The sequence below is a fragment of the Acanthochromis polyacanthus genome, chromosome 13, assembly GCF_021347895.1.
Source record: "Acanthochromis polyacanthus isolate Apoly-LR-REF ecotype Palm Island chromosome 13, KAUST_Apoly_ChrSc, whole genome shotgun sequence".
NCBI classification, from domain to species: Eukaryota; Metazoa; Chordata; class Actinopteri; family Pomacentridae; genus Acanthochromis; species Acanthochromis polyacanthus.
The window spans coordinates 25,187,285-25,212,917 of NC_067125.1; the positions used below are offsets into that span (position 1 = coordinate 25,187,285).

General features: G+C 41.6%; 1 protein-coding gene across 3 annotated transcripts in view; it reads left to right on the forward strand.

The window, feature by feature from the left end:
• LOC110969264 (spectrin beta chain, non-erythrocytic 4) overlaps positions 1 to 7,494 on the forward strand; it is a 127,956-nt gene extending 120,462 nt beyond the window's left edge. For all 3 annotated transcript variants that reach the window (XM_022219312.2, XM_022219313.2, XM_022219314.2), the window contains one exon: positions 762 to 7,494. In XM_022219312.2, coding sequence (XP_022075004.2) covers positions 762 to 1,073 — 312 coding nt within the window. In that variant the 3' untranslated portion in view covers positions 1,074 to 7,494. The remainder of the gene's footprint in view (positions 1 to 761) is intronic.
• The last annotated feature ends 18,139 nt before the right edge of the window (positions 7,495 to 25,633 follow it).

The window sequence follows — 25,633 nt, forward strand, 5'->3', positions numbered from 1 at the left end:
CTTTTATATCGATTCTGTGGTTTCAAAAGTAGTTGTAGCCGTAACTGCAGAGGTTATTGCCGTTTTTGATGTTATTGTTATCACTTATGTGACAATCGGTGTTGGTTTGTCTGTCCGTCTGTCTGTCCGTTCACAATGGAACAGATTTGAAAGAAATTTTCAGGGAAGGTCAGAAATGACACAAGGACCAATGATTAGATTTTGGCAGTGATGCAGCTTATAGTCTGGATTCACGGATTTGTTAAGGATTTCTGTATCATTGTGAAATAGCGGCACGGCATCACTGTAACCATGACATCAAGTGAACACTACGTCAACTACCTGCTGACGATCACATGATTGTGATCCGACTAGAAATTAAACATTGTGGACTTATCAGGACTTATCCATCGGAAATGATACAAGGAACAACTGATTAAATTGTGGGGGTGTTTCTGAGTTCCGTCAATTCCCGCTGCTCGCTACATATTTAGGTCGTGCAATTCGGTATCCGTACATAATGTACACATGCATAACACACACCTGTGCTCAGTGCAAGGTCAATTACTTTGTGGATACATCTATAATAAATGAACACATTCTATGGTGCAGTGGTTTCTGATCATCAATAACAAATAAACAAATGATGCAATTCTGACAAAGCCATATGAAGGAATGAACAGCCTTGGAGGAGTACTGCACTCTCCAAGTGCTTTTCTAGTTTACATATTGTGTAAATATGTAACACCCATATTAACTCTGTCTCCTCTATCCCATCACAGGAGGACCTTAAAAGTTGGGTGACCAACATTACCGCTAGTATCTCGGAGCACGAGGAGATTGCCAAATGGGGTCAGCCCCAACCAACTACCTCATCCACCGACGAGGGCACGCGCCGCGACGGCAGCAAGGCAGACAACCGGTCGGACCGAGGCGGTGAGCGGTCGGACCGGGCCGAGCGGATGGAGCGGGCAGAGAAGGAGAAGGAGAAAGAGAAGGAGAAGGAGAGGGAGCGAGGTGAGCGGTCGGAGAGGTCGGATCGAGGCGGGAAGTCGGACGGCAAACGCTCAGAAAAATCCAGCAAGAAGAAGTGAGCGACACGACAGATTGGTCAGGATTGAAGCGTACGAACTCCGGACGGGAGGCGGGGCCGCAGACTGGAAGTGAACGCCCCCCCTCCTGCTGTCCGCCTGCAACACTGTCAACAGAGCAGCTGTGTTTGGACGGAAAAGTGCAGGATTGACCCAGGCTCACGCATAGATTTGATTTGGAGCAGGAGAACCATCTCTTCTTCTTCTTCTCCTCTCTCTGTCTCTCTTCTGTGTCTCTGTGAGAACACACAGAGTCACTGCCGCCCCCTGGTGGCCGTATCAGAGAACTGCAGGAGATTTAGTGCTGCTGAAGGCGGCGGCGGTGTTAACGTGAGAGAGAGACGGGACACGTTAACTCGAAGGCTGTTACTGGTTGCTGGTAGTGCGATAAAACGTAGCTCATACTGTTCCATGTTTGTTTTTTCTATGAGATGAGCTGTATCTGTATTTCTTGTCCGTCCGTCTTATCTACTGTATCTATCTGTCTGTCTGTAAGTCGAGACATCCTACACTATGTCTTATTACTCCTCGGAAAGACAATGAAATTATGCCAAAATGTTTTACAGACGAACGTAGACTCTTTGTTTTTGTGCTTGTTTTATTCACTTTGTCCCTTCTGTATCGAGGTCTGGCCGTTAAAAAATTGTGAAACTGGTTTTAATTTGGAGAAATTCATTCAAATTCACCGTGGATGTTTCAGCACCAATCTTAAGCTTCGTGCTGATTTAGGAAATTTGAGACAAGAGAAGAGTAGAAATATGACCTGAGTAGCCAACTATAAACCTTTGTTTAAGAATAGAAAAGAAATTTAATTAAAAAATACACGCAAAAGCTGAAAATCTCGACCCGAATAAAGATCATAGCTTGGAAACTTTCTAGAAATGTAATCAAACTTAATGTTAAAATCTGCCCTATAAAGAAAACTTAGCAGCTTTCCTTCCTTTGTGTAGAACTGATTTAGAATTACAGGTTTTCTAGTGAAGATTTCTGGAGGACAGTTGAACAGTTTGGGCTCAAAATCTGTTTTCTAAAGACGGTTCTTGGATCTGGTTCCCAGGGGCCTCATTCATTAAAATACTCTCTTTCCTTTACTTAATGAATAAATCAGCAAAAAAAGTACAGCATTCATATTTTTGGGTAGCTGTAGAGGCTATGATTTCCTTTTTGATAAATTAGCAGAATTCATCGCAACCTGCTTGTTTCACCGTGAATTACATGTTTGGCTTTCGTCATAAGCACAAAACGTGGCATGTTTTTAATGAATGAGGCCTTCAGGACTGAAAACAGGCCTCATCTACTCTTTTATTCTCTTGCAACATCGAACTGCTCGTTGGAGATTCTCTTTGATTTATTCACGCAAATCTGTTGCATCCGTTTTTATACAGAATTCAAAAAAAGATATCTTGTTTGTGTCAGTGTGTGTGTGTGTGTGTGTGTGTGTGTGCATGAGCGAATGTGTGTGCTGCTGCTCTCCGCTCCCAGGGTCTCCATAGCTCTCAGGTTATTTATGTTGGTGTGTGCTTAGTGTGTGCTTCACGTGTTCATATGTTCGTCCCCTCAGAAGTCACCTCAGTCTTCCAGATATGTCTGATCCACAGCACAGATCTGCACGCAGGTTTCTATCTTTGTGAGGACCAAACTGGATTCTGTCCCTAAAACCAAATCTGAACCCTAAAGCACTCAAAAACATCCTCGATTTGCACAAATGCGCTCATTCACGAAGTGTGAAACTCAACCCTGTCCTCACAAAGATAGCCGTACAAATACAACACACACTCACAGGTCATGAGGTTTCAAATGTCAGAGGTTATAAAACAGAGTGTAAGAAGGTCATGGAATGTAAATGGCCGACTTCATAACAGAATAAATAAGAGAATGAGCTGACACACCGATGAGAGCCAGAAGATCAGACCGACCGAACATTTAAAACGTGGGTTCAGCTGTCTGCATGTTTTCATGTTTCTGCTTGAAGAGGAATCACTCGTCTTTGCAGCGCGCCGACTCTGCATCGGTTTCTGTTTAATTTCCTGTAAACTCACCGTAAAGCCATAAACAAACAGAGGGGGAAAAAGATAATTATCAGAGTCTGGTTAGCTGGTAGGTAAATGCAGTGGGATAAATCTGTGAAGCTCCTGCTGTGGAGGCTGAATTCAAGCTGCCCTGGTAGGTGCGTCATGGTCGGAGAGCATTTAAAATCCTGTTCAAAACCCTTTTCCTGCTGCTGGATGGAAACCTCGTTGAGCTGCAGCTCTTTAGCTCGAGTCCAACTGAAATTCATTTGTTTGTTTGCTGTTCCACTCAGTAAATCACTTGCTCTGTATTCTCCAGAAACCAACAGGATTAAATTAATGTTCTTTGATTTTATGGTAGATTTGCGTTAACTTAGTGTCATCCTCAGAAAAAAAAAGCTCAGAAATCTGGTTAACTAGGTGCACATTTAGCACACCATCCACTTAATCCTCATTATTTAACTATTTTCTGTTTCACAAGATTGAATAAAGATTCTTGAAAGGTGAAAAACAGCTGCTGGTTAATTAAAATCCCATTTGAAGTGTTTTTTCTTCTGTCATAGAAGGAAAACTGACTTCAACACAAGATTTCTGCTTTATCGCAAGTGCTTTTCAAAGTGTTTTTCTGTTTTATCAGACATTATTAAACATTATGAATGAGGATTAATTGCTTCACAGAGCTTGTAATTGTCTTGTTGCCCATAAAACATCACTCCAAGGTCTTTTTTCTTCCCCTTAAAATAAAAAAAAATCTAGCTGAACTTAGTTTTGGCTGCAAACAGGAATGGGTTCATTTGATTTTAGTTGGACTTTAAATGCAAAAGTTTAAATTATTCCTTCCCTGAGCGGTTAGATATCTATATGTATTAATGATAAAGTCATGAGCTAACAGTGTTGTGAAATCTATTGTTTTCCAGTTTTTCAAAAATGTTTTTCTTCAGGATTTTAAATTCTCTCCTGACCTGTTTCTGTTTATCATTTAAAAGAAAAAAAACATCTTAAGAACTTGTAATTTCTTTCACGTTTTTTTTCGCACATGTCTTATGCATCTGTATTAGGTGGGAATGCCAGATCAATGCAATCATTTACATGCATGTCGAACACAACAAACACAGAGTTAAGAGTTTTAAATGAGCAGACGGAAGCGGTTAAGATTCTAACGTTGTTGCTGTTGATACTCAGAGGACAGAGCGAGCAGAACGGCGAACCCACTGACAGATTTCCATCATTTCACACCGCTGACATCACAAAGTACCAGAGAACGTGTGGAAGTCGACATGTTTGACATCATGATAGACTGGAGTTCAAAACACAAGTTCAGGTTTGGTTGAAACAATCTGAAAGTTGGTGGTTCGGACGAGGCAAACCCACCCGTCTGTTGCTGTTCTGTTCACATCAGCCCAGATTGAAATGACAAATAAACACCTTTGGGTTTGTCATTAATGTGTTTTTAGTCGGTGTGTTTTCTTTTCGCGCTGGAGATGAATGTAAAGCTTTGTTGTTGGAGATCGGCGTTTCCTCCTGCGCTCTGGAAAGGATGCTGGAACCAGACGGAAGAGCTGGTAGAAGGTGAAATCTTTAAGCAGAGGGAAACACTGGTGCAGATTTTCTGCCACTAATGCAAAGAAAGTTCAGTTTTCAGACTTTGACATGTTACATCTTGTAAACCAAAACCACTCAGTAGTATGCAGTAAAACGGAGTCTTACTTTAAGAGGATTGTAGAAGGGTGTGTTCAGGGATTCATGTTGTCGATGTTGATGATGATGGCGATGATGATGATGATGTCCATGGTAGCAATGAGACTTTATGCAACTTTTACTTTGCACTAGGGACGCCGGCCTGCTGCAGAGCCGAGGCCTGGTGCTCAGTGGTGCCGGGGATCCTGCAGAGGGACGTCAGATCCGGAAAAGTTAGGTAGAAGGACGTTTTATCCGAGGCCTTTTTAAGGATCTGTTGCCATCTGAGAAAAGCCTGAATTGACTTTTTTGTTTTTTTGCTTTGTTTCATGCTCTCCACCTCCTGTGATGGTTAACAAGTCGAGAAATTCATGCTTGAGATTAAAAAAATCACAGAAACTACAAAAAACTCCCATCATTCTTTGGTTTCTGCTTGTCAAATGAGCAAATTTACTCTTTTTTCTTAGTTTTAGAGCATCAAAAAGTGAATATTTTTCAGTTTGTCTGATTTTTTTTTGCCAAATTAGTAAAAATTGGTGATTCTAACTACTAGATATGTCAATAATAAAAATACTGTAATGTTGCAGCTCTAATTCATCAAACTATCAAAGGCTGTTCAATCTGCCATTGTCCATTAATTCTACGTAGAAGCTCTGTCTTCATCTTCTGTTTACATATTGCCACTCAGGAGCAGAGAAAAGCGTCGTTCCTTCATCAAAATGGTCACGACACACACAAAACGCACACTGCCTGGAGTAGAAAATCATAAAATGTTAATACTTTGAATAGGGCTCATATACTGAAGTTTAAAGCTGAAGTATAATTTTATGTTTTTTAGTGTTTATATATGTTTCTGAGGACAATCAGGGCTGTTAAATTTAACAACATGTTGATAGGAATATGTGTGGTTCAGTCGGTGATTTGGGGAGTTTGTTGATCTTTCGTTAGAGGTTTATTAGCTATAAATGCTCCAATCAGGTTCATTATTTCCCATGAAGCCTTTCTAGCAACTAACATCTGCAGTGTTTCTTCCGTTTTAGTCACAGGTGTAGAGAGATTAAGCTCGACTATTGCAGAAACTCTTCATTTAACCATAAAAATAAAGAAAGCACAATATTTTTGTATCAGTTATGTTAAGTCAAATCCCTGAACGCTTGTTTTTTTACAGTTAATGAGGCATTTTGCTTCATATCTGTTCAGCATTTCTGAATTCATATGTGTAGTCTTGCCTTTAAACCTTCAAAATTACCTAAACACCTTGATTTGTTTTTTTTCTTTGCAGACGATGCTATGTTCTTTTCTGTAAATAATTAACCAAAAACATTTAGTTTCTTTTTTATTTTTTTGGAGCTCCAGATCAATGTGGTTCACCATCTTAGGATGATCCAACCCGGTCTCACGGGGATTCGTGAAACTGTGACGCAAGTTTTTGTTTCGGTTTCATGCGCACCAACACGATGTCGTCATGTTTTTCGTGCAGCTCACCACGAACGAAACCCGCTGTGGTAATCACATCTGAAAGTGGTTTATACCGGCGGATTCATGACGATCTAAGCTGTCCGTCGGCGTTTGCGGCCGTCGCCGCGGCCACCAGACATTCTTTAAATTCCTATGCGAATTCGTCGGATTCATGACGATCTCAGCTGTCCATCGGCGTTTGCGGCCGCCGCTGCGGCCGCTGCTGCAGCTGCTGCCGCAGCTGGATGTCCGGCGGCCGCAGTGGCGGCCGCGGCGGCGGCCGCAAACGCCGATGGACAGCTTAGATCGTCATGAATCCGACGAATTCGTATAGGAATGTAAAGAATGTCCGGCGGCCGCGGTGGTGGCTGCAGTGGCGGCCGCAGTGGCGGCCGCAAACGCCGATGGACAGCTTAGATCGTCATGAATCCGCCGGTATAAACCACTTTCAGATGTGATTACCACAGCGGGTTTCGTTCGTGGTGAGCTGCACGAAAAACATGACGAAATCGTGTTGGTGCGCACGAAACCGAAACAAAAACTTGCGTCACAGTTTCACGAATCCCCGTGAGACCGGGTTGGATGATCAGACAGTCGAACACACTTTTCTGCAGGAAATAAGCCCAAACCTCATGTGCCCCGAGCAGATTCAAGCAAGCAGTTATGTCTTTGTGTTAATCCACCACCAGCCAAAGATAAACCAGTGAATGCTGAATTTAATTTGGTGTTTTCAGCTGACCTGCTGCCATAGCTTCTCCCCAACCAGGAGCCCCGAGCACCACTGTCCGCCCGCCCTCGGCCTGCCTGTCTCTCTGTATGCCTGCCTACAGCAACCTGATAATGTACAAATATAATTACTGAGAAGTATTTTCTGTAAAAACAAGCGAGAAAAGAAGTTTATCCGCGGTGACACTGGGAGAACTGCCCCTTGTCTTTGCTATGTTGAACTTTTCCGAGTCTGTGGTGAAGTGAGATTGCTGATTTGTACCAGGAGTCGGGTTGAAAACGATCCACACCTCCTCCCACACAAACACATCAGGACAAAGAGGTTGCATGAATGACATAGTCTCTATTACGGTACTGCTGTGCATGTCTTGAAGTCCCATCTCTCCACTATACAATCACTGTAACATACCGGGGCGACACAAACTACCAACATGGAAAAAGGTGAATGAATGAACCAATAATGTATAAAATGATCAGAACCAACTGCTAATCATTGACTCTGTACAGTTGTTTCTTTGAATTGATAAATACAGATTGTGATATTGAAAGATAAAGTTTGTCTGTGTCTTTTTGTGAAACATTAAAGTGGGAGTCAATGAGGGTTTGTGGTTCAGGGAGCGCAAAGTTGCCACACTGGTCATGAAAGAGCTATAAAACAACATAAGTTAGAGCACTTCATTCCTGAAGGAAAGTCTTGATTCTATATGAGTCTATGATTGGAAGTCAAGTTTATTTTTGTTTTCTAAAGTGTCAACTGACTTCATAGGCCAACATTAGCAATCCAAAGCAAGACAAAGTTTAAATAAAACAGACACTGTGAAAAAAAATGTCTCTGCTGATGTCTAGTATTTCTCGTGTTCTTCGAATCCATGATTTCTAACTTTCGGACACTTATACACTACTGTTCAAAAGTTTGGGGTCACCCAGACAATTCCATATTTTCCATGAAAACTCACACTTTTATTCATGTGCTAACATAACTACACAAGGGTTTTCTAATCATCAATGCGCCTTTCAACACCATTAGCTAACACAATGTAGCATTAGAACACAGGAGTGATGGTTGCTGGAAATGTTCCTCTGTACCCCTATGGAGATATTCCATTAAAAATCAGCCGTTTCCAGCTAGAATAGTCATTTACCACATTAACAATGTCTACACTGGATTTATCATTCATTTAATGTTCTCCTTACTGAAAAAAAGCTTTTCTTTAACAAAAATCCACACCATTTCCAAGTGATCCCAAATTTTTGAACGGTAACATAAGTGTACTCAATGTGTAGTTACTGATACCTTTTAAAGATTACAGTTCTTTTTCTCAGTATCGTAGCCTGAAGTGCACAAACACTGCAAATCAAGTCAGTCACTTCATATTTAAAAAAAAACTGTAAAAAGTTGTAATACTGAGGTTATGACCCTACACTGTTATTTACTGTGTGAATTTTCCTGAATAATTTAAATATTAAAGATTGAAACCCTACAAAAATATCAAGAATATATGTAGGGAAAGACCCTACAGTATTATTAATTATGGAGTTTAATCAAACTAATGTGTAACTAAAGTTATGATCCAACAAAAATATACATGAAAACCCAACATATCCACGGATTATTATTTTTTACTCTTAAAAAGATATGTGTATATTAATTTTAAGGTTTCGGAAACTTTTATTTCAAACTGCATGATTGACACCGGAAGCAGATTTGTGACACGAAAGTCAGAGACGCACAGGCGCCATATTGGACTGAACGGACCGTATTTTTTACATTTTTTCTTTGAAAATACATCATATTTCAATACGGGGGAAAAACAAACTGGATATTAGCATTGATATGGACTGGATAATGTGTTAGGAATGAAAAGTGCCACATTGTTTGATGGGAATGAAAATTATCAACCCCCCAGGAGGGCTAAATTCAAGACACCCCAAAATCAAAGTGGAAAAACTGATGTGGCAGGCTAGTTCATCTTTCTGAAATTCCTTGGCAGCAACTCAAAATGGTATTCAGTAGTTTGTATGGCCTCCATGTGCTTGTATGCATGACTGACGATGACGATGCCGGGACAAGCTCTGAATGAGACGACAGATGGTGTCCTGGGGTATCTCCTCCCAGAACTGGACCAGGGCATCACTGAGCTCCTGGACAGTCTGAGGAGCAACCTGATGGTGTCGGATGGAACAAAACATAATGTTCCAAAGGTGTTCTATTGGATTCAGGTCAGGTGAGCATGGGGGCCAGCTAATGGTATCAGTTCCTTCATCCTCCAGGAACTGCATGAGTTCTCTTACCACATAAGACTTGGCATTGTCGTGCACCAGAAGGAATCCAGGACCACTGCACCAATGTAGGGTCTGACAATGGGTCAAAGGATTTCATCCTGATACCTAAAGGCAGTCAGAATGCCATTGTCCAGCCTGTAGAGGTCTGTGCGTCCCTCCATGGATATGCCCCCCCACACCATCACTGACCCACCACCAAACCGGTCATGCTTAACAATGTTACAGGCAGCATAACGTTCTCCATGGCTTCTCCAGACCCTTTCATGCCTGTCACATGCCCTCAGGGTGAACCTGCTCTCCTCTGTGAAAAGCACAGGGCACCAGTGGTGGACCTGCCAATTCCTGTGTTGCCAGTCAGCGAGCACAGGGGGCACTAGAGGACGCTGGGCCCTCAGACCACTCTCATTACATCTCTTTCTGATTGTTTGATCAGAGACATTCACACCAGTGGTCTGCTGGAGGTCATTTTGTAGAGCTATTGCAGTGCTCATCCTGTTCCTCCTTGAACAAAGGAGCAGATACCTGTCCTGCTGATGGGTTGAGGACCTTCGACAGCCCTGTCCAGCTCTCCCAGAGTAACTGCCTGTCTCCTGGAATCTCCTCCATGCGCTTGAGAATGTGCTGGGTGTTGGCGCAGCTGCAGACTCTCCTCCTGACTCCGTTGCATCAGTGGAAATCTTTGCAGAAGTCTTAGTTTAATCACAATGCCCATACACGACAGGAGACATGCTTCACCTTTAACTGGCAGCCATAACGCACCGCTCTCTCTCTCTCTCTCTGAGAGGAACCGCAGGAGCGCAGGTGGGATCCGCCTTTATTATATACACAGTGCATATTCTTACGCATGACAAAATAGTGCCAACCAAAATAACCTGTGGTAAACATCGCACTCTAACACCCCCACTCGATGGTACCACTCACTTTGACCACGACACTAGTTACCAAACATATAAGAACAAAACTTTTCAATTTTGGCCCTTGTGGCAGATTTTGTGAACACACAACTGTGTTCTCAGTTGGACAATACACCAAAACAGTTTTGCCCTGCAATACATTGGACCTGATAAAGTGATACTTTATGTCCACACGTTTGGTCCTTTGTCGATTCACAGGATTCCTCGCAAGGCGTATAGTCCCTTGGTTGTCCTCAAAGACTGTGGTCCATGTCCTTGAGTTAGGTAGAGCGCTTCTTGAATAGTAGCTGTCAATGCTACATATTCCGCTTCACATGTTGTCAGTAAATGGTTGTATTTATATCGCGCTTTACATGATGATATGTCACATTTACCCATTCACACACTGATGGTAGAAGCTGCCATGCAAGGTGCTAACCACAACCCATCAGGAGCAATTAGGGGTTCGGTGTCTTACTCAGGGACACCTCGACATGAGCTCGACGGGCCCAGGATCGAACCGGCAACCTTCCAGTTACAAGACGGCCACAATACCCACTGAGCCATGCCGCCCGCAGTGCAACTGTTTGTTGCTTCTTTGTTTTCCATTAGAGTGCCTGTATAATGAGAGTGGCGACATGACGGGTCCAAAAAATTTTGGTCACGTGATCTATAGGAGCCATTTTGTTTCCAATTCATGAACGCCGGTTATGCCTGTTAACGTTGTTTACAACGCAGAGAGTAATTCTAGGTCTTTTTTGGCTTCATAAATACCTGAAAAATGACGGGCTGTTGTGCCTTTGGGTGCACAAATCGATCGGAGAAGAGATTCCACATGTTTAGGAGTAGTGAAAGAATGAAACTGTGGGAAAATAAAGTCTGGAGAGTGGGATGGAAACCGACTTCATCATGATTTTTGTGCCAGGTTAGTCCCATGTATGTACTTTGATGTTATGATGTATGGGTGAATGACAGATAGAAAAGTTTGATGTGATTTTAGGCAGTTGTGGTTATTTTGACTTTGACCATTTTCATGCATGGAGATGCATGAAATATGGGCCGCTGAAGTTTAACGGGGTAACCCGTTAAACTTCAGCGGCCCATCTGAGCTTCGACAACAGCCTCCCTGTTCATTCACATGATTTCCAATTCAACAAACAGCTGACAGTTTTCTGTTTCCTATTTTCTGTTTTCCGTCCAACCTGCAGTCACTTATCAGCCTCATATGACCCGAACAGGCTCCGTGTTGTTCACCTGTTTCTGGGCTGTTCGCCGCCGTTAGCATGAGGATGCTGTTAGCCATATGCTTACAGCTGCAGCACCGTACAGAAAACGTATTTTACTAAATTGACCGAAGCTGCAAGCTCGATGATAGAAACATTATACACCCTGTTGATCCTCAGGGCCAGTGACCCCCTGATTAACTTACTCAGCTGTCAGGGAATCACCGGACCAGCTCTCCATCCTTCGGGTCCGGTCCTACTGCCCCCTGAGATCTAGCTCAGAGGGATGCTGCAGAACTGTTAAGCTGGTTGACGAGGAAAATTCGCCTAGCTGTCTCACTGCCTTCATCCAGATGCCTATCCCTACTTCCTCTGATAATTAATTTAACCGAGTAGCCACTTCGGTATAGTTAAATTTAACCACCAGATACACCTGTTAACGGCAGCTTTTCCTCTCATAGATCTGGCACTTGTTAAGTTGCTAGGTTTAATTCAGAGATTATGGACATATAGACAACCTCTAGGATATGTTTATATTGGGCCAACCTGACCCCTATGACTAGGTAACCTTTCAGAACCTTGCTACTATCATGCACGCTGTGAGTTAACTTATTACATCAAGAGCTAGATGTATAAGTATTTGTTCAGGGATAATACAGAATAGAAATAGAAATTAGAAAATAATAAAAGAAAATAGCACTTGCAATTTGTTGTCTTTAATTGCAGAAAAATGCTTTATTGATATATTTTAGCAGGGCATAAGCATAGCCAATAAATCATCAGACAAATAATCAAACATTAGATAATATTCAAACCACCCTTAATCCATATCCCTACTGGTCTTATGCTTTCTTAAGAAAAAAAGGGAATGCGTGTTACCTAATGTAACTGTAATTTGGAGGGAGTAGAACAGCGGGTGTGGCCTCACCCGGCCGCTCACCTGAGCCCACCAAGGAACCCAGGGGGAAGCTGGAGAGAGCGTTAGTCCAAATTTCAGGTCTGCATGTAATCCAGTTTTGGGGTTTTGGGCCAGGAAAAAACTTTGTTAATCCATTCAGGTGTTATTCCTCTGGAAATAATAGAATCCAGTGATACTCCATCAGTCCATTGTCAAGTCCCGACCACAATCTTGTAATCCTTAACAACGAATAAGATGCAGTTCCTTTAGTCCATTATTCCATCAGAACAGTCCTTCCTTCTGCAGACCAGGTTATTCCACTCAACCAGAGTTACGTGGTAATCATCCCCTGTGCTCAGACTAATGTCCGGATTGCACCCAGGCAGATACCCGCAACAATCTCCCCCGAACTACTTCCAATAGGTACAATTTATACATCACAGCTCTCTTTAATTTTGCATACGTGTTGACACCATACTCAAACCCACGCAAACAAATTACAGCCACGTCCACCCCCCTCCGGAAATGTGCACTTCCTCATTCCTCACCCAGTAACCTTTACTTGCCCCAGACATGTTCTTGTCCCTTTTTTCACCTCTCTCTACTGGTTACAGGAACTTGAGAAAAGTGAATGTCAGCAGCTTTTAAAAGTTGCTGACATATGCACCCCACATTTCAGCACGGTGCACACAGACTTACAACACTCCCCTACCCTATTTACAGAGCCAAAAAGCCCCATGACCCTCTAAGGGCATAATCTAAACTAACCTATTTTAACTCTTTTTGAATCACCCACTAGTACAGTAATTCATTATCTACCCAGGGATCAACCAGTGACCCCCCCCCGAAAGCATTTCCATTTATCCAATAGCAGCAAAACCCTGTTTAACCTTCTGTCCTGTTTTGTTAACCAAAGGCACTCACAGCTCCCTGTGAGGTGCTGCCCTCAAGTGGTTACCCCTTAGAACACAGTTACTACTCTCTCTGCTGCACCCTGTTAGACCAGTAACATATTACTCAATCTCAAACAACATAAAAACACTGATATATGTGTATATTCAAAGAATTAAAAAAGAGAATAAAAAATAATAATAAAAACATTCCACCATATTAATCAAACCATCACTGCTTATAGTGAGACACGCTTCTGATTTCTACACTGTTTCAAAAATTAAAGGAAAAATAAAAAGACATCCTTCCAATATAATCAAACCATCATTCTTCTGAATAAGGCACTCTTATGATTTCTACATTGTTTCAACACTGAAAATGTAAAAATGTAAAAATGTAAGCATGTGATTAATTCACACACAATCATCTGGTTATAGCGTACTGCATTTTAAATCACAGATTAATATATCATACCGTGCTTCTCTCATTCTGCCGCCGCTCCTTCATAATTCCATCTATATGGCTGACTAGGGATCCCATATCCATGACCAGGAATGTTGACAACCCATGGAAAGCTTAGATTCTCATGAATCCGCCGGTATAAACCACTATCAGATGTGATTACCACAGCGGGTAATATAAACACATTTGTCCAACAAACAGCAAATAACGTAAACAGCACAACTCACCTTTGAAGGCTCAAAACGAGTCACAGATGAAAATATTCCACAAAACGGCCATAATCCAACCTTGGACATCCAGACAAAACAAGCCAGTAAATTACTTAGTCCAAAACATGTCTTGAAATCAGTAAACAATCCATAGTTTTCGTGAATGTGCACCTCGCGCTGCGCGTCCCATATTGAGTGAATGGAAACAAAATGGCGTCAAATCCCCAGTTGTTGCCACTCTCATTATATAGGCACTCTATTTTCCATGAGACAATAGCACCATCCTGGCTTAGGCTAAAGCAATAGCCTGTAGTGCTCTTTCTGTCCTCAGCATCGTTGGCCCAGTCAGCATCAGAATATCCCATCAGCCTAAGTTTAGTGTTACACTTGTTATAACACAACTCATAGTCCTTAGTCCCTTTCAAATACCTGTATACATGCTTTAAAGCAGTCATGTGTTTCTCTCTGGGATCGGATGTGTACTGTGACAGTCTGCTCACATTCCAACTGATATCGGGCCTAGTACAGGTCATGATGTAGATGAGGCTGCCCAACATGCCTCTGTACATTCTTTGGTCAGTTTGGTCCCCTTCTGGAATCAGATCACATTTGGTTTCACTAGGTGTGGCTCTGGTTTTACACTCAGCCATGCCAAACCTTTCAAGTATTTTGTTAATGTACCTGGACTGGTTCATTTTAACGGTATTCTCATTCTGAGTGAAATCAATCCCAATAAAATGAGTGAGGTGCCCCAGTTACTTTTCAGCTTCTCCTTGACCTCTCTTAGACACATTTCATTACTTGCATTCACAACTATATCATCGACCCACACTAACAAAATCACTTTTTCTTTGTCACACGGTTTAGTGTAGATACAATGGTCTGCTTGGCTCTGTACAAACTCATTTTCAATGAGAAATTCATGGAGCATCATGTTCCAATTCCTACCGGACTGTTTAAGTCCATAGATTGACTTATTTAACTTACACACAAGTTGTTCACCATTCTTTGGTTTAACCTGGAAACCTTCTGGTTGGTCCATGTATATTTCGCAGTCAATAGGTGCATGTAGGTATGCCGCCTTAACGTCCATCTGGTGTAGTGTCAAGTCATGCTGTGCAGCCAGCTGCATCAGCACATGCAGTGATGTTAAGTTGGCTGTAGTGAGAACGTCTCAGAATAGTCAAGTCCCTCTACCTGGGTGTACTCCTTTGCTACATACCTGGCTTTGTATGTCTCATTTCCTTTATCATCCTCTTTGATAGCATATACCCACCTTCCCCCCACTGTCTGTCTACCCTCTGGTAACGGTACAAGTGAGTAGGTGTTGTTCTCCTTAAATGAAGCCATCTCATCTTTCATCGCCTTTATCCACTTTTCAGATATTGGTGATGCCATAGCCTCTTCATCGGTCTGTGGCAACCCAACTGTAGCTCGGTAGCAGTAGTCAATAGTTAAGTTGCTGCTATTTGCTGTACATTCATAGTCCTCCAAGTATTTAGGTTTCTTTTTGACTCTACCTGTGGTACGTAAGGTCTGTGTGTCAGTGGTAAGCTCTGCGTCACTGTTTGCATTTACGTCTTGCTCAGTGTTCGAGTCTTTCTGTTCCGTTTGTTCAGTCGGTGGCTGACTAGTCTGACTTGGTGTTGCTACCCACTCTATATAGTGGTCCTCTGATTGGTCCGTGTAGGTCTGTGTATGACTCTCTGTCACGCTTTTTGTAATGAAGTGGACCAGTCTGTGTTTCTGAACCTTGTTTGTCTCAAGAAAATAAACCAAATAAGCAGGTGAATGGCGATCAAAACCAACAAAAATTCCCTTTTTGCCTCTTGGATCTAGCTTTTTCTTGTTTTGCTCATACACCATACACTCTGAACCAAACTTTCTCATTTCAGATAAATCTGGTCTTTTTCCAGTGAAAAGGAAAAAGGGTGTCTCCCCTGTTCTCTTACAGAAACACCTGTTCCTTATGATTGCAGCTGTCCTGGCTGCATAAGGCCACAACTCTTTTGGTAGACCTGATCCAATCAGCATGCATCTGACCGTTTCAAATAAAGTACGCCAGTTCCTCTCCGCTGTCCCATTTTGATGGGGGGAGTAGGGAGCTGATCTCTCGTGTTTTATAGCAATGTCTCTCAGTAATGACTGGTACTCTTCTGAAACAAATTCCGTTCCATTGTCTGATCTCAGACGTTTTACTTTACCATAAAGTGCTGTGTCTGCCAAGAACTGCTGAGTTGTTTCAACAGCTTTGTTTTTGTTCCCAAGGAAGTACACATAGATAGCACCAGAGAAGTCATCAGTGAAAGTGAGTGCATATTTGTAATATGGATGGCTCGATACCACTTTTTCACATCCGATACCGATATCGATACTGCAGCGTTGAGGAACGGGCGATACCGATCCGATACCGATATGATTCTTTTTGTCATAATAGAAGTTGTTAATAATACATGGATGTAATTTGCTTGATATTGACATCTAAAAACACCATGTTCATTGTACAACAACTGTTCTGGTCCCCTAAAGAAAGAAGGAAAACATGTGACAATAAGTTATGTGTAACTGCTGTGGCTTTATGAAAACTTAAAGCTCACATCGCTTTTAACAGCGTTTGTAAACACAACAGACCCAGCTGCACCATTCAAATGTTTGAAATAAAACTGCAACTTGGTGCACATATTTAAATTAAATTAAATAATCCTAGTGTATAAACAGAAAAGTCACATTATACCTCAATGGCATTGCAAGGCTGCAATAAATAATTTTATGAATTAACATAAAATAATAGCATCTCCACTAGAACAATGTAGGTAGTACTCAGTAAGTTGCACATGGCTTCTCAAGACACACAATCAAAAGAATAAAAATCTAGGCTATACACCTGATTTGCTGCACCAAAACAAAAACAGAAAAACAAGGGTAAACAGTGACAGTGCAATCTCGTGTCTTTCTTCTTTTGCATGCAGCACATGAGCTGCTTTACAAGCGACACCCCATACTTTGCAGCCCATCAGGTCATACATGAACAAATGGAGACAGATCTTACATTATATGAGATGCAAAATTTGAAATTTTACTGGCACCATTTACCCCCAACATGTTTTCTGCAAAGGCTTGTCAGAGCGGATTCTTTGGTACTATTAATGAGGGAAAAAACACTCGGAGACAAGGATGACCCAGAGTCAAAATATTCATTTAAGAATATTTAGTAAAAACGCATTGGATAGTACAGAAAATACATGCATGCAGACTCCATGTTGATCTAGCTGGCATCAGACTGACTTAAACTAAGACAATATTCCTCTGCATGCAGCTGTTCACAACAAAGAGCGAATTCTAAACTATTACAATGAGTTTTTAACTAAGAAGCTGTTGTCTTCTGATTGGTTCACACTGCCGGATGTCTTCAGTCTTCGTCCAACCACAGCCGTCTTCACCCTGTATTGAGAGTACTTTGCATGTGTGTGTATGTGCCTGCCTGAGGTGTGACTTCCTGTGAGCTTTGCACAGACGACAACTCAGCTCTGTGCAGACAACAGGTCTGAGCTTCTTGCTCAATTTATGCTGAGCTTTGAGTTTTATTAATTCAGCTTATTAAATTTATATTTCATAATAGTACAACAATATCAATAATTTAATTATTTGTATAAGGCAGATTAATCTGATTTTATCCCTATTTTAATCTAGGATCCTCATAGGTTAATATAAGATTTCTATGCCTGTCCCCAATTTACTGTTAATTTAAGACATTGTTGATTACATTTTCTTTTAAGTATTTTTCTTATGAACATTACATTTTAATCTTAATTCCCCAATATTGTTTTATGGTTTAATACTTTAACTTTTATTCTCGTTTAAACATCTAGCTGTTGTTTGAACCTTTTGCCCCGTCTCTGTCCTCTGTGAGTACGTGAGAAGTTGCACATCTCTGTAACCGCAGACCCCCTCTTTCTTCCAGGTATTGCATAGTTTTAACGGATGTTCTTTATTTTTATTTTAAAACTGTCACCTGTCCTCGCTAAACTGCCATCCCAGATGCTATTCTTATTTCAGTTTGTTAGTTTTGAAGCGAGGGGGAGAGTTTTCCCCTCAGCTCTTTGAAAGGTCAGTTGTAACCACAAGCCTTTTAGTCAAGTGGAGCATCAAGCATTTACCTTAAACACACTTTCCTTTAAGTTAGATGTTGAAACCTGCACAACCTGCTTAGATCAACACTTTTCCAGGTTATGAGCTAGAACTCAAACATGCATTCATAAGCACTTTATTACATTTTATTATAGGGTTAATACAAGTTGCAAGCACACATAATATGATCAACGAAGGTTAATGATGAATATAAGTAATAAGTAAAAGAGTAATTAAATGATGATTGTAAGTAATGAATAAAAGTAATAACATGATGATCATAAGTAATAAGCAAAAGTGATTAATATGATGATTGTAAGTAAAAGTGATAAAATGATGAACCTAAGCAATAAGTAAGAAATAATTAAAATGATGATTATAAGTAATAAGTAAAAAAGTAATAAAATGATGTTTGTAATTGATAAGCAAAAGAGTAATTAAAATGATTATAAGTAATAAGAAAAAAGCAATAAAAAACATGATAGTTTAATATATATGTAAAATGAATATTCCCCACAGGCTCAACTAACTCCAAGTTTGTTCCCTTTGGAAAGCCATATTCCTCATATACAATGACTACACCAGTGTTTCAGCATTTTACATGAACCCAAACCCATCCACTGTGTGCTTTCTTTACAGTAAATATGACAGTTAAAAGTTTAAAAAATATCTGCTGCTTTGTTTACATTTAAACCAAGTAGTGCTGAGACTGCTGTCAGAATGTGAGTACCTTGATTTCATTGCATTGAAAAAGCACTACCATTCATACAAACTGATTCAAACTCCCCACTGCAATTCCCCAGGACCCCTGCAATACCCCTACCAAGTTTGAGCATGATCTGATGTACCGTTGTCAAGATATGCAATGGTTTCTATGCAGAATGAACACCTCTAAAAAATAGTTCCCAATTAGACTTTGTTTACATTTAAACGAAGTATACAAGTGTCAGTGTGCAGACAGTTCTGGTCAGTGTCTTACGGATTTCAGCAGGACAACAGGACTACACTGAAACTCGCAGGACATCGAGATTAAACTCGACATCAAACTTTTAACAAAGTCCAAAGAAGCCAACATTTTTGAGGTAAGTGACTTCACTGTTCTGTTTGATGAAGCAAACACCAGAGGAAACATTCAGAAGGCAGTTTTAAAATCTATTTTTCTACAACTCTGTCCAATTTGTAATGAAATCCGTGAGTCAGAACAGGATGTAACACTCAGTTTTGTACTTGTCTTGTCATTTTGAACATCTTATTATTAAAAAGTAAGATCTTAGCAGTGTGGAAGGGAAGTGATGTGTTCAGGTTTGATCATAACTGGATAACTAAAAACAACCAGTACTCCTGCATTTTTGTGACCAAGCATTTAATGTTAAAAAAAATATTCTGTATGCTTTGTTTTGTATTATCCTGGCATGCAAGTACAAAAGTGTCAGAAAATATCATTGGTTGATTTCTGCATTATTGTTTTTTGGGGTAATGTGTGCTCAAAGATGAGACTTTCAGTGACAGTTACAATTAGTTTCTAAATTTCAATTCACCTGTTATCAGAGATTATTTCATCGACTCGTCCTGTAGTTGAAACTAGAACTAACCATAAAAAAAATCATGCTTTATCTGTATTAGTTCTTGAGATACTGTCATTTAAACATTACCTCAAATGCCTGTAATATGTTAAAAATGTGCTGGACGTGGATAAACAGGCTTTAAAAAAAATGATCTCAAACATCTTGATTTGTGAATAAAAATACTGAACACATTTCTAAAAGTTAGTATTTTTAATATATTTGAAATATATTTTATGTGAGAAAAAATCTGTCAAATGAGACATGGTTGAGCAGAAAATGTTCTGACAAATGAGAGATTTCAACAATTTCTAACAACATTACTCAGAATATGTCGCTATAAGTTATTAAGTGCAGATAGATGAGAAAAACAGTGCCAGTTTTAGTCATTTAACATGCCATTTTCAAAATGAAACAATGCTGAGAATTTTGAAATTGTTTTTAAAGGCATTCTAGAATTCATGCCAAACACAAAAACTCTGAGTGGAGACAGCATTTCAATTTATTTTATTGAGTTATTTATTCGTTTGTTGAATAATTTAGTGAAACCAGCTTAACACCAAACTCAGAGACATCCACATTTAAGCAAAATCGAGATAACCAAACTTTTGTGAAGTAACTCCACTCTTCTGTTTAATGAAGTAAACACTTTGGAGTTTCTGAGGAAACATCCATGTAATTTTGCTGCAGTACTGTCCAATATGCCTTATAACACAATTCAGAGCAGGGTGTAACACTCAGTGCTGTTGTTTTATGATAACTGGTTCAATATTTAGCAAATATGATTGAAAACTGAGATCACAACAGTGTGGTAGATTACCAATGGTTTAACAAGACATCCATAATATATGGTTCTCTTTTGTGTCTGTTTCACTTTCAGTCTTCTGGGACAAGATAAAGATGTACTTTCAAAGTTCATCCTCATCTTCATCCTCATCCTCATCCTCGCCCTGCGACAGACTGGCGACCTGTCCAAGGTGTCCCCCGCCTTCGCCCGAGTCAGCTGGGATAGGCTCCAGCACCCACCGCGACCCTAGTGAGAATGAAGCGGTGTATAGAGGATGCATGGATGGATCCTCATCCTCATCCTCATCCTCATCCTCATCTTCCTCCGAGGGGAGTACCACATGGCAGCGTTTGGAATTCACAACAGGCTACACGGTGGTGAAAGAACTGAGAGCTGGAGGCTTTGGAAGAGTGTTGGAATGTGTGAAAAACAACACTGAAGAGCACGTGGCTATAAAGGTGCCCATACGGCACAATCTAGACCATGAGGTAGGAGACTGATTTCAGCTGAACAGTGACATAAAAAAGACATTGTTTTAAAAAGAGGTAGTACCACTACAAGATTCTGAGTAGTGGTACTGGTCATGTTATGTACTTTTTAGTTGTTGAGAAGAACTGATTGGACTATGTGGCTCAGCAAACATATTGTGTCTCCACAGGCGGAAATCCTGAAAAAGCTCATGAGCCACAACTCGAAGGAGTCCAACATCATTGAGTACAAAGGAGACTTCTTCATAGACAATAAGCGGCTCCTGGTGCTTGAAAAATTGGACATCGACCTGTGGGACTATGTGGAGAGTTTACCACAGCCAATGCGACTGGAAGACGTCCGCACAGTTATTCAGCAGGTGTGACCTTCTATTGTCTCCTTATATTTCTCTCCTTCAGTGGTGCTAAAATTAACATCGGTGGTTCAGGAACCTTTACAACTTCTACTTTTATTGTCGTGTGACAGATTTCTTTAACAAACTCCTGATAAATGTTGTTACTTGCAGGTGGCTGTAGCTTTGAATGCAGCAAAGAGTGCTGGCATAATCCACGGTGATGTGAAGGAGGATAACATCATGATGGTGGATCACGTGAAGCAGCCCTTCAGAGTCAAGCTCATTGACTTTGGTATGGCCAAGTACAGGTCGGAAGCCAAAGCAGGAGAGCTATTCCAAGTACTTGAATATAGGTATGAAATACTGATACTTTTTAAACATTGAGAAATCTTTCATTCAGCGCTGTCTCCTTACTGTCTACTGTGTCACATCTTCATCTGATGTTTTTTCCACATTCAGAGCTCCAGAAATCACCCTGGGCCTGCCGTATTCAGAGGCCATCGACGTTTGGTCCTTAGGCTGCGTGATGGCCGGGATGATGACTGAAGATAGTCTCTTCGGATCAGAATCGGACTCAGACTCGGAATACTGGAAAGTGAGTAAATTACTGCAGCTGAAACACATTCGAAGCCGTCACAGGATTAGCTTCAGGTCTAACATGGTGTTACGTTTTGTCTGCAGCTCCGACGCATGATCCGTCTGCTGGGTCCGCCACCGCAACATCTCATCGATGCTGGCCGGAGATCACGATTTTTTTTTCAGAAAGCGTCTAATGGTTTGTGGCGGCTGAAGGTACAATGCTCCTACTGTGATTTTACCTCTGACCTTTACTCACTCAATAAGATAAAGACTTTAGTAAGCATCATTGTTTTCTTCTTTCAGACACCTGTTGAGTATTTTGTGGCCCATGTCATCTACTCCGACCCCACAGTTTACGAGTTCGGCTCTCTGGATGAAATGAAAACGGTAGGTAGTTTAGGAAGCAGCGGCTAGTTGCTGAAAAGTCCCGTTCATTTATGGTATTCACATTTGACGGTGGAAGGTGATTTGACCACTGTTGGACTTTCAAAATGTTTGCTGCACCAGGTGTCCTCTGAGACGGACAACCCAGCAGAGGCCGATGAGAGGAGGGAGTGCATCGAGCTGTTGAAGGCGATGCTTCGGTGGGATGAGGACGACAGAATCACCCCCAGTGGTATCCTCAACCATCCCTTCATCACCAAAAGCTACCTCAACGGCAGCTCCCCCACCAGCAGTTGGTAAGTGTGTTTCTACTTACTTTGTACACAGGTTGTGAGACATTAGCAGCCCAGCAGGTGACAAAAGACTGATATGAACTTTTGCTGATTTCCATGTTTACATTCTCTGCTTGTCGGATGTAAACCCAACGGTGTATGTTTCCTTTTTTAGCGATGAACCCAGACCCTCCACCAGCAAGTTCATCACGGTTAAGCCTGCAGATCCTGAAAACAGAATTAACCTGACAGGCTTGCCTGATGACGACAAAGACCTGAAGAGCAGTGAGCATGAGGACAGTGACAATGCTGACACTGCTGAAGACACTGACGACAGCGAGGATAGCAATGATGATGAAGACACCGAGGTCAGTGAGAAGGAACAGAGGAATACGAAGAAGAAGAAGAACTGCTTCCAACGCGTCTTCTCTTGGATAAAGAAGACGTTCTGCTGCTGCTGTGCGTCCGATGTGATGAACTGAGCAGCACTGTCAAGTGTCTTTCACTGTCACCCTCACCCCAACCGGTCGAGGCAGATGGCCGCCCTGTCTGAGCCTGGTTCTGCTGGAGGGTTCTTCCTGAAAAAGGGAGTTTTACCTCCCCACTGTCGCCAAGTGCTTGCTCAGACAGGGAATCCAAAGGAAACTTTGGATTTGTTGGATTTCTTTCTATAGTTTTGTCTTTACTTTCCTCATTGAAGTGTCTTGAGATGACACATTTGAACTGGAAAATAAAATGTATTGAAAATGAATTGAAAGGTTTACCCAAAAAGTGTCTGGATTTTGGTCACATGGTTGTTGCTCACAACTGCCCTGAGTCAGTCATGGCTTCTCAGTTGCCGTGCAGAGCAGAGAATCTTTGGCTTTCTTTTTTTACAATTTCCATCGTTATTTTTGGTGAATTTTTAAATTTGACAATTTAAATAAAGTGACTACAATGAAATCTGACAATTTTAAGCTTATTAGGATCCGAGCACCGAGGGTGCGAAGGACAGGCGGTGCCAGGGCACCGACTGTCCAAGGCACCAGCGGTGCCAAGGACCCTATTGAAACCCGAGGGTTTATTATTATTATTATTAGGGTCCGAGCACCGAGGGTGCGAAGGACAGGCGGTGCCAGGGCACCGACTGTCCAAGGCACCAGCGGTGCCAAGGACCCTATTGAAACCCTAGGGTTTATTATTAGGGTCCGAGCACCGAGGGTGCGAAGGACAGGCGGTGCCAGGGCACCGACTGTCCAAGGCACCAGCGGTGCCAAGGACCTTATTGAAACCCTAGGGTTTATTATTATTATTAGGGTCCGAGCACCGAGGGTGCGAAGGACAGGCGGTGCCAGGGCACCGACTGTCCAAGGCACCAGCGGTACCAAGGACCCTTTTGAAACCCTAGGGTTTATTATTTTTTTTTTTTTTTTTCTCCCGTAAAGTAAATTGGCTTTTTGGCGGCCTTATCATACTCCAAAACACGTGAAATTTGGCATGCACATCAGGACTGGCGAAAAATTTGATATTTTATGGGAGTTGCGCATGTGCGTGGCAAAATGGCTCTATAGCGCCACCTGCAAAGTTGAAAAAGTAGTCATTAGGCCAACTGCCACAATGTTTCATGTACAGCTACAATATTTGGTGGGCATATGCACAACATCAGGACACACCAAAAAGTCAATTACAGCCACGCCCTAAACCCAACAGGAAGTCGGCCATCTTCAATTTGCTGTAAATTTTTCAAACTTAATCGCTCCTCGGGAAATGAATTGCCTTTTTGGCGGCCTTATCATATTCCAAAACGCGTGAAATTTGGCGTGCACATCAGGACTGGCGAAAAATTTGATATTTTATGGGAGTTGCGCATGTGTGTGGCAAAATGGCTCTATAGCGCCACCTGCAAAATTGAAAAGTGGTCATTAGGCTAACTTCCACAATGTTTCATTTACAGCTACAATATTTGGTGGGCATATGCACCACATCAGGACACACCAAAAAGTCAATGACAGCCACGCCCTAAACCCAACAGGAAGTCAGCCATCTTCAATTTGCTGTAAATTTGTCAAAATTAATTTCTCCCGGCAAATGAATTGCCTTTTTGGGGGCCTTATCATGAACCAAAACGCGTGAAATTTGGCGTGCACATCAGGACTGGCGAAAAATTTGATATTTTATGGGAGTTGCGCATATGTGTGAAAAAATGGCTCTATAGCGCCACCTGCAAAATTGAAAAAGTGGTCATTAGGCCAACTTCCACAATGTTTTATTTATAGCTACAATATTTGGTGGGCATATGCACCACATCAGGACACACCAAAAAGTCAATCACAGCCACACCCTAAACCCAACAGGACGTCGGCCATCTTGAATTTGCTGTACATTGTCAAAATTTATAGCTCCTTGTGGATAAGTCTGAGAGAACTGAAATTTGGCCAGTACATGCACCAGACCTTTCTGATGAAAAGTTATCAAAAACTCAACCAGAAGCCAAAAGGTGTGGCCATGGCGGAGCCTCAAACAACTGATCCTTCGCCATGAAACAGGAATTGGTGTCTAATTCTTCTCAACATGCTCCAATCTGCCTGAAACTTTACATGTATGATGACAGTCCTGTCCTGATGTCATCCACATAGGGATATTCATTGACAGTCATAGCGCCACCTTGTGGTTTCAGGAAATAGACATCTTTTACACTTTCATGCCCTATTGTTACCCGGTTGATCATATTCACTTCAAATGCAGTGACAACAGCCTAAACACATTGATGATGCATCCCAGTGAAAATGGTGACTTGTCATCAAAGGGCGTGTCTGTGGCGGCCAAACCAATTTCGATGTTTCGCCATGAAAATTTAACGATTCATATCTCAGCTGAACAACATCCTATCTGCCTCAGACTTCACATGCTGGATACCAGGTCCAGTCTGAACACATCCACACTCATAAATTTTGAAAAAGTCATAGCGCCACCTGTTGGTAATAGTAAGTTTAAGGCCTTATATTTTCAGGTACAATGGCCCCAAACTTGGTGATATCATGCTGGAAATTGGTCAGTCGAGTCTTCACCTCTTGACAATCACACACTGTGAAGGGTGTGACATTTCATGCAACGCTGTTGCCGTAGCAACCAAATATCGCCATGAAAAACAAAGCCCTTTCTGACAGGTTAGGAATACTCCAATGCTCACAAAAATTACCACACACATCACCATTGACCCAAGGAACAACACTGTATGCATCTCGGCACTGCACATGCTATAGCGCCCCCTACAGTATTTTTAACAAACAGCCCCCCCAGCACGTTTCACCTACATCCAT